Source organism: Lissotriton helveticus, chromosome 4_1, assembly GCF_964261635.1.
Source record: "Lissotriton helveticus chromosome 4_1, aLisHel1.1, whole genome shotgun sequence".
NCBI lineage: Eukaryota > Metazoa > Chordata > Amphibia > Caudata > Salamandridae > Lissotriton > Lissotriton helveticus.
The window spans coordinates 403,702,363-403,712,546 of NC_136063.1; the positions used below are offsets into that span (position 1 = coordinate 403,702,363).

At 43.9% G+C, this 10,184-nt stretch overlaps 1 protein-coding gene across 19 annotated transcripts in view; it reads left to right on the forward strand.

Annotated features, from left to right (window-relative positions):
* UBR5 (ubiquitin protein ligase E3 component n-recognin 5) overlaps positions 1 to 7,356 on the forward strand; it is a 2,132,574-nt gene extending 2,125,218 nt beyond the window's left edge. For all 19 annotated transcript variants that reach the window (XM_078686916.1, XM_078686920.1, XM_078686919.1 and 16 more), the window contains one exon: positions 6,022 to 7,356. In XM_078686916.1, coding sequence (XP_078543042.1) covers positions 6,022 to 6,234 — 213 coding nt within the window. In that variant the 3' untranslated portion in view covers positions 6,235 to 7,356. The remainder of the gene's footprint in view (positions 1 to 6,021) is intronic.
* Positions 7,357 to 10,184: the final 2,828 nt, after the last annotated feature.

Here is a 10,184-nt window from a genome sequence, read left to right on the forward strand (position 1 = left end):
GAGTTTTCTCAAGAGTGGGGTTTCCTAAGGAGGTTGTCTCATACAGAGGTGCAAACTTCATGTCTGGGTACTTGACTGCTATGTGGAAGGAGTGTGGTGTTAATTACAAATTCACTACACCCTACCATCCACAGTGCAATGGGCTTGTTGAAAGATTCAACAAGACCCTCAAGGGTATGATCAAGGGTTTACCTGAAAAGCTTAGGCGAAGATGGGACATCCTTCTACCCTGCCTTCTGTTTGCTTACATAGAGGTCCCACAAAAGGGGGTTGGCTACAGCCCTTTTTAACTTTTGTTTGGGCATCCTGTAAGGGGACCCCTATGTCTGGTGAAGGAAGGATGGGAGTTACCTCTCAAAAAGCCTGAACAAGACATAGTGGACTATGTACTTGGTCTCCGCTCCAGGATGGCTGAGTATATGAAGAACGCTTCTAAAAACCTTGAGGCTAGCCAAGAACTCCAAAAAGCTTGGCATGACCAAAAGGCTGTGCTGACTGAGGACCAGCCAGGACAGAAGGTGTGGGTGTTGGAGCCAGTGGCCCCAGCAGCACTCCAGGACAAATGGTCTGGACCCCACACAATTGTTGAGAAAAAGGGAGCGGTCACCTACTTGGTGGACCTTGGAACTCCCAGGAGCCCCCACAGGGTGCTCCATGTCAACAGACTCAAAGCATATGTTGACAGAGCAGACATGGGCTTGCTCATGGCTACAGATGAGGTACAGGAGGAAGAGAGTGACCCTCTCCCAGACTTGTTGACTCAGAACCCTGATGAGGGTTCAGTTGATGGTGTGGCCTTAGCTGGCAGCCTCACTGACCAGCAGCAACAGGACTGCAGACAAGTTCCACAGTCCTTCAGACATATGTTTTCATTGACACCTAGTCAGACTAACTGGTGCACCCATGGGGTGGACACTGGTGACAGTCTGCCTGTGAAGAGTAAGATCTACAGGCAACCTGGCCATGTCAGGGACTGTATAAAGACTGAGGTACAGAAAATGCTGGAGTTGGGAGTAATTGAGCCATCAGAGAGCCCCTGGGCCAGCCCAGTAGTCCTTGTACCAAAACCTCACACCCAAGATGGTAAGAGAGAGATGAGGTTCTGTGTGGACTATAGAGGTCTCAATGCTGTCACTAGGACAGATGCTCACCCAATTCCAAGAGCAGATGAGCTCATTGATAGATTGGCTTCTGCCAAGTTTCTGAGCACATTTGATTTTACAGCTGGCTATTGGCAAATCGGGTTAGCTGAGGATGCCAAGGACAAAACTGCTTTCTCAACCCTAGGAGGTCATTATCAATTTGCGGTAATGCCCTTTTGCTTGAAGAATGCACCTGCCACTTTCCAAAGGTTGGTGAACCAAGTCCTCACTGGGTTGGAAGACTTTTATGCAGCTTATCTTGATGATATTGCTGTCTTAAGCTCCACCTGGGAGGATCACCTGATCCACCTGAGGAATGTTTTAGACTAGAGGCTCTGCAAAAGGCAGGCCTCACTATCAAGGCTACAAAGTGCCAGATAGGGCAGAGCAAGGTTGTGTACCTGGGCCACCTTGTAGGTGGGGGTCAGGTTCAACCACTGGAGAGTAAGACCCAGACCATCAAGGACTGGGCTCCTCCAACCACCCAGACACAGGTCAGAACTTTCTTGGGCCTGTCCGGTTACTACAGAAAGTTTGTTAAGAACTATGGGTCTATTGTGACACCACTTAATGACTTGACTTCAAAGAAGATGCCAAAAAAGGTTCAGTGGACAGTTAGCTGTCAAAAGGCATTTGATGACCTGAAGAAGGCCATGTGCTCTGCACCTATCTTGAAGAGTCCTGACTACTCCAAATAGTTTATTGTCCGAACAGATGCTTCTGAGTTAGGGTTGGGAGATGTGCTTTCACAACTTAATGTAGATGGTCAAGACCAGCCCATTGCTTTTATTAGCAGAAGGCTGACCCCTAAAGAGAAACGTTGGTCAGCCATTGAGAGGGAGGCCTTTGCTGTGGTTTGGGCCCTGAAGAAGTTGAGACCATACTTGTTTGGCACTCACTCCAAAAATTCAGACAGACCATTAGCCCCTCTTGTGGCTAAATCAGATGAAGGGTGAGAATCCCAAACTGCTCAAGTGGTCCATTTTCCTACAGGGGGTGGACTTTACAGTGGAGCACAGACCAGGGATTGACCATGGCAATGCAGATGGTCTCTCCAGGTACTTCCACTTAGAACATGAAGACACAACTGGTCAAGGTTAGTCTAATGTCCCTGCGTTTGGGGGGGGGGGGGGTTATGTAGGAGAGTAGGGTCTGCTTTCCTATGGTCACCCCATTTTTTGCTTTTTGCTTCACTGGTTTTCGACGTATTGTGGCTGTGGGCTGCTAATCAGACCCACAGCCCTGCTGTTCTCTCTCTAAATTTCACACCATGTACTTTAGGTACATCACCAATTGGCATTTGGGTCACTCTTATGAGTCCCTGTACAGTGTACCATAGGTACCCAGGGCATAGGTTCAGCCAAGGCCTACCAGGGGCTGCAGCATATCTTATGCCACCCCTGGCTGGCCATCCAAACTGACACAACTGGCTGATCACTCAGCTGGGGCAAGGTCGTGTAATCACCCCTTGCTTGGGTATAGTATTCCTATACCTACCATTATATATAGACACATATGCACCTATAAGTCACTCCTATGGCAGGCCTTAACAATCCTGAAGGCAGAGTGCTTGGTTTTATGTGAGATGGTGCTCTAGCATGAGCTGAGCCTGTCTGCAGCTTTCGGAACCATGTCCTTATAGCTGTTCTATGATATAGCCATACCATATACTCTTAAGTGCATTATAATCCTCGCGGTTATTGCTAACTTTGGTTTGGCTTCATCAAAACATGTTGTGTAAGGTGTCATACGCTTTGGAATACTACCTCCTCGCCAGACGGGGGTAGCATTCCACCCTTCTAGAGGGAGAAGACATGTTGTTCCTACTAATCCCGGTTAAAGTTAACCAGAGCCTCAGCATCACAAAATGGATGCTGCTGCCACAGACACAAGTCTGACCTCCTGCTGCTGGCAGCCTTCCAGCGAGGGAGGCTTGGACAATAGGTTTCCTGTCTTGGGAGGTGCTAGCACCTCCCCAGACAGGCTTTAGTGTATTGGGGCAGGGAGGGCTGAATGAAATGAGACACTACCTGGGGCACACAAGGTGTCCCATGCATAGTCCTGTTCAAACCGGTGCTGGGGCACTTCAGCCCTAGCTCTGGCGCGAAACTGGACAAAGGGAAAGGGGTGTAACCACCCCCTTCCCTGGTCCCACCCATAGGAGGGACCTAGCAGGTAATCCAGCCCCTAAATTTGGTATATAGGTAGGAGCCGAGTCCCAAGACTTTAGATTTATCCTGACTGAAACTTGAAACAAAACTCTGGCCCTTCGACATTCTATAGAAGACTGAAGAACCTCCCTTGTGGTCAAGGAGTGACCACCCTGTGCAAGCAGGCACCATCAAGCGATCAATGGTTTGCTTTGTCGACGCTCCCGCCAGAGCCCAAGCACAGAGCCTGACAAGACCCGGACTTCCAGACTTCCAACAGCCCGATCCACAGTCACAGCAGAGCGGAGACCCGTGGAGGCGACGAGAGACGTGGGACCGGCCATCTTGGAAAGCCAGCGAATTGCTTTCCGTGGAACTTCTGAGGCACCCTCGAAGTTGTGGATTGGGGATTGAAAAGCCCCAGCCCCGAGCACCAACTGCACCGAAGATCAGCCCTCCACACTCAACGAGTTCTGCGTGGGGCCCTTCTGCATTTTCCTGCTCGACGCGTCTGTCCGGTCACTTGCCCGTTGGCTAGTGGCCTCTGTGACGACGAACCTTTTGATTTACACCGCTGGTCTGGTTGCCCCAGATTGGCCCTTGCTTCCCTAAAAAGGAGAAATCCATCAGAACTTGCTGGTCTGATCCGTAAGCCATCTTCGATTCCTGCGTGGGTTGCCTTTGCCAAGGCTTGTTGACTCCAATCCGGAAGCCGACACTGCCGACAGCGAGAGCCTTCGTGGGACAGTCCGTATGCAGCTTCTGGTCGACGTCGACACCTCCTGGTCCACGTGGCTGCAGGGACAAGTTTCACAACATCACCTGATTTCTTTGCGACATCGCCTGGTTCCTTCCTGGTCACTGGCTAGTGACCCAGACTCTGTCCCCTCTGCTTTCAGGTACTCCTAATCCTTGATCCGCCCTTGGATCCAACCGGACACTTCTCTCCTGGTCGCCTGCAGCATCTTTCTTCAAGGCTCCATAGGATTCAGCGACGAAACCCGACACACTTTGACACCTATGCACCCGCTTCCTGTGGGTGAGGTAACGCAAGTACTTGGGTGCTCCTGTGAGTATTTACTATCCTAGTGTCTAACTTTCAAGTAGCTTTCTCCTTGTCCATCCGGAAGTGACCTAAAAGAACAAGTTTTCAATTCTTTCGTTCCCATTCTAACTCTATGGTAACTCGCGTGTGTGTTAAGACACTGTACACGCATCTCGTGGGCCTCCTACTTCCTATCCTTGGGTACAGTGTAGCCCCAGCGATTCCCTAGGTCTTGGGCCTTTCCTTTGTTAGTGACGTGGTTCTTATACCACTATTTTAGTATATGGTTTGAAGTGCCCCTAGGGCATTACTGTATTTTGTGCAACTTATTGTATTATAATTGAGTATCTTGTTATGTGCTTGTGCCTCTGACCTCATAAAGAGTTCAGAGGATTGTGTTAGAAATAAATACATATATATTTTGATATACAACCTGTGTGGTATCCTTTCACTTGGTATTAAAGGGGTTACATATGGTAAAACAGCTGGCTTCACATGACCTCTTGAGTTTAGCCTAAGACTGCTCTGTCCATGCTACCACTAGGATAGCTGGTCTATAAGGTTGACTTTACAACCATCACCATAAGGGTTGTTTGGACTGGTGCAAGGTGCTCACTAGAATAGTGAACATCATATACCCGGCCAATTTCTCACAGTGTAATCCCCTTATCCTGACTAGTGGTGGATTCTGCCTGGCTTAGGTGCATACAGTAGCCAACAAGAAACCCCATTTCTCACAGTTTATTGCCCTCACCTTCCAAAGTTGAGGAGTATTTGATAATTGGCCCTTAAGAGGTCAGGCAACCAGATTTTTTGTTTGAGTATCTTGTCTTTCGAATGTTAAACCATGTTAAAACATCAAACTCTGATAGAAGTTAATGAAGTCATCCTTCTGATGGGAGCATCCCTTCTTCTATAAGAAGGGTTGCCACAGCATCCCTTGTGCAGAGCTTTCCTATTTTGGATATTTACAAAGATTCTTTGTATGTTTGTGCTTATTTTTGTCAGATAGTAATTGTTGATTCAGTTTATATTACAGAGGGATTCCATGAGCTAAAATGTTCACTTACACAAAGATGGGTTTGCCGTTGTCAAACCCTCCTTCCGGTGGTGCTGTTAGGGGATAACGTATGGATGAGTAATCTTTTTAGAGAAGAGTCAATTTAAACTTATTGTGGTAGCACTTTTCTGATGGATACTCTTATCATCCAAAAATGAAGCTCATTCTTTCTTTCCCACCTTTCTCTTGATGTTTCTATTATTCAGTCACATTTGTTCTTAAGATGCTCTGACTAGCTCTGTCCGCATCATCATCTTGGATGGCCCTACTCGTGTACAACTTGGAACCCATCCTAGAGAATTGCAATTGTTTCTTGATCTAGTTGAATGCCTCAATATATTTCTTGACTGCTAGTCTGTGGGAATACAAAGTATCCAGCAGAAAAACAAGCTTAGCAAAGGTTAAGTTACAAGTATGTCAGTGTTGTTTATGAAGTCCTTGAATTTATCCCCACCAGGCTGAGACTCCAGAATCCCATGAATGACTCAAGTTTTTTCAAAAGAAAAAAATGTGCTGGGGAAATACAGTAACCGTTTGAAAACAATCACTCATAATGTATCTCTGCTTACAATTAAATAGAAAATTAATGTCTCTGCTTACATCTTTACATTTTTACGTTTCTAGGTTTACTTTTGGACATCGAGCCCATCACTGCCTGCCAGCGAGGAAGGATTCCAACCAATGCCTTCAATCACTATAAGGCCCCCTGATGACCAGCATCTTCCCACAGCAAACACCTGCATTTCCCGTCTTTATGTACCACTGTATTCTTCTAAGCAGATTCTGAAACAGAAGTTGTTACTTGCTGTCAAGACCAAGAATTTTGGTTTTGTGTAGTGTATATAAATGTGTATTGCTGTGTAATATTACTTGCTGAAGTTTTGTAGATTTTTCCATTTGTCTATAAAAGTTTGAGAGTTAATGCTGTCATGCCTCTGGTGATACTTTAATGATTACCTGCAGACATTCCTTGTACCAAGTTTGCACCTAAAGGCCCAGGAAGTCCTTGCACTTTTAATTGTGTGACAGTTGGGCTAATCATTAACTTTGTGGCCCACGCCCAGCCAAAGATGACAGCAGAAAATATACTTTACACTGTGATTTATCGTTTTGCTGAGAGGGAAAATGTAAAATCTGTTATGAAAATTCACTGCTGCCTTTGTGGAGAGTTTCATCAAAGGTTCTTGTATAGAGGGAATAAGGAATATAAAAATAAAAAAATATGTTCAGTCTTTTGCTTTTGTTTTTAATGATATTTAATTTGTAGTTGGCTGCATTTGTGTACATGATCATACATACTAAACTTGTGAAAGCAAAATTCACTTGAAATTTAGAGCTTGCATTTGAAATCATTTGTCATTTACTTATGCAGTCACTTTTGTTTGGCTGCATAGAATTCTTGCACTGTTGGGTTATCACATAACCACTGAGAGCACTTAATCAGTGGGTTCTTCCTAAGTGCTACATGGAAAGGCCTTCTCACTGAACAGGGCTCTTGGAAATTTGCATGTGATAAATATCCTCACTGTTTTATTTAAATGTATAGAAATATATAATATAACTTGTTCACAACATTTAGTTCACAATCAAAAATGTGCTTTCTTTGCAGTGTGTGTATGTAAAGTGTGATGGGCTCTATAGATGAACACCACTGTATAATACTGAAAAATAACTTTATTTTAGCTCTGAGGTAATTGTCCAGGAGTGTTGCTCTACTATACTTAGAATGTCAAAAATCGGTTTGTTTGACATTTCAGCTGTATATCTTTAGCCTGGGCACTTTCTGGTAACTTTACAATATTCTTTTAGATCATGATTACTGGAGTTTAATTGCAGAAACATTTGTTTGAGCAGCTCAATGACTTTTGTATGAAGCCTTTCCCAAGTATACAGCTGTATTCTTGTTATGTACATTTTTTAATAAAGAGACTGGAGAAAATGTGAACCAGATTAAAGATACATTAGTTTTCTATGTATGTAGTTATGTTTTTTAAGTATTGAGAATGAATGTCTATAATTCATACTAAAAACTTGTGTTTGGGGAACACTATTGATTCTAGGCAAAAATTAAGCCCTTCTACACGATAGAAATATATTGTTTATGAATTATAGTATTCTCAGATCAGACCCTTGTCAGGGTCTTGACAACGTAGCACACTGAGGAAGCCTGACTCTGAAGCCTAATTTCTGAGATTAACTGTGCCTAGGTCTCCCTACAATTAGTGGGCCCAAAGTATGCGTTTTTAGAACAATTTCCCAAAGAATAGTCTAAACATAGGTTTTATGCATTTGAAATAAAATGGCTGTGTAAGTTCACTTGGTCAGATTTACTCCTGCTTTCTACGTTGGCATCCTAAAAATTCCTGTCCCACACCGTCCCTAAGTAGTTTCGGTCAAACAAGACTACGCAATTTGGAAAAGACAGAATGGAATTTTTTATATATTTTTCATGGATTTACATCCTTTGAATATTCCCACTTATTAGGCACATAAACATATTCCATTGCTAGAATAGGCTGCACTCTTGGAATAGTTCATTTGCATGAGTCTGGTAAATGAAGTTATGGAATCTTGGATGTGTAAGCCATTTAATTGTCAGTCTTCCTTGATTTTGTATTTCTTTATTCAGTTTGCTCCTCTACAATATTACAGAATTTAAGACATTAAAGTTGAAATTCCTGGTGACCAGAATTAACTTCCAGAATCTGTTTCCAATTGAAATTTTCTCATGAAATTCCACCAGTTACAGGTTACTCCCAATAGAATCGGAAATAGCTGTACAGGCACAGAATCACTGTCTGTTTTAAGGGCTTAACACTCATTTCAGTCAATCAAAATAAATTTATTTGGTTGATTAAACAACCATAAAAGCATACAAAGCATAAAAACAGATAAAATGCGTCCATATTTGATGAGCTCCCATTTAGCACCTCAACTAAGCGACTGGAAATGGGAGCAAGATCTTTTTTGAGTGGCTGATGTGGAGAAAAGGAGCGTGGGAAAGGAAGAGGGAAAAGTGCCCTGGCAGGGAGATCACGCATTGCGTGTGGGCTGGGGCAGAGACTGTGCTTCTGGTGCAACCACAAGCAACTTGCAGGCAAGAGTTTCTAGTCAGTGAAATCGGGTCTGGTGTTCCCAGACCAGGGAAAACTAGGTGTAAAAATACTGGACCATTTAGATCAAGCAGAGCGGAATTTCACATTGGAATTTTGCCCCGCTTTGCATGTAATCAAGATGTTGGTCAGCCAATGCACTTTAGGGAAGGAATTACCATGCGATGTCAATAAACTTTGGCAATGCACTTACTGACCTCATCTATTTGTGCTACAGTGTTACTTGCATAAACAAGCAAGGATTACATAAGCAGAAGAGGCTACTAATGGAATCAAGGTTGCGTAACATACACAAGTTACAGACTAAGAGGTTTTCCCATTAGAGAGTCCATTATAATTGGACAAAATGTCTTAAATTTTTTAATATTGTAAAATTTCAAACTAAAGTGTAAATCATAGAAGACTAACTATAAAATGTCTTAACTGCCATGATTTCTTAAATCTATATACCAGACTTGTGTATATTACCTTTCTCAAGATTGCAGCCTAATCTATCAATGGAATATGTTTATGTAGATTTCTTTAACAGCTGGGCCCTGTGGGCCGACCTGCACTATGCTTTGTAACAATAAAGGGGTGTAGGGATTATGGCCCCAGCTGCTATATATAACTTGGTCAGATCATCAGGCACATATGTAAATATCAGTTTTAGAAACCAAACTGAAACAACTTACAAAACTGTAGTCCACTCGTCAATTTTTTTGCAATTTAATTTCATTCTGTAGCCCAGCAATAGGTGGACATTAGATGCTGAATGCCTCTCAATGTCCATGTAAGTATACTTCTAATGAATACTGGTCCTTGCAGATTCCTTACCTTTTGAATATCCCAGATAAATGAAAGGATCTGCTTTCATGGTTACCCTCACTTTGTGTCAGTCTGTTTTTGACCTAGTCTGACTGGGATCCTGCTAATCAGGTGCTTTCTCCCTTAATTGACCATGGTAAGTACTCTGTACCTCCATAATTGGTCAGTGTGGTCAGCCATTTAAATACATATAGTGGACATCAGTCATTACGAGATGTCTATATAGTGGCTTCACCAAATCCTGTCCTGTTTGGTATCACACATGTTGGAATCATACCCCAACACCAATTCCAGTGTTGAAAGTATGATTCCATGTACTGTACTGGGAGCTCCCTTGGGGTGCCCCCCCCTGTACTCCCGGTAACAGCCTTTCAGGGTCTGACAGCAAGCTAGTGCTGCTGTCGACCACAGACTCTACCCTCCTGCTACTGAGCCAAGCTTAAGCAGGGGAAGGTAGAACAATAGGTTTCCTGTCACAGCGAGGTGTAACTGTAGGAAGGTAGATCCCTGACTATGGTTGCCCCCAACTTTTTGCCTGGTGTTTTGCTGGTTTTCTGACTTAGTTGACCTGGGGCCCTGCTATTCAGGACCCCAGGCCCACTGCGCTCTCTGTTAAAATGGATTCCATGTACCTTAGGTACATATCTAATTGGATACTGAGTCACCTTATCAGTCCCTGTACAGTGTACCTTAGGTACCCAGGGCATAGGTGTACCCAGGGCCTACCAGGGGCTGCAGCATGTATTATGCCACCCCTGGCTGGCCATCCAAATCTGACACAACTGGCTGCACGACAGCTGGGGCAAGGTGGTGTAATCACCCTTTGCTTTAGATATAGTATACCTATATCTAAACCTAAATGGGCAC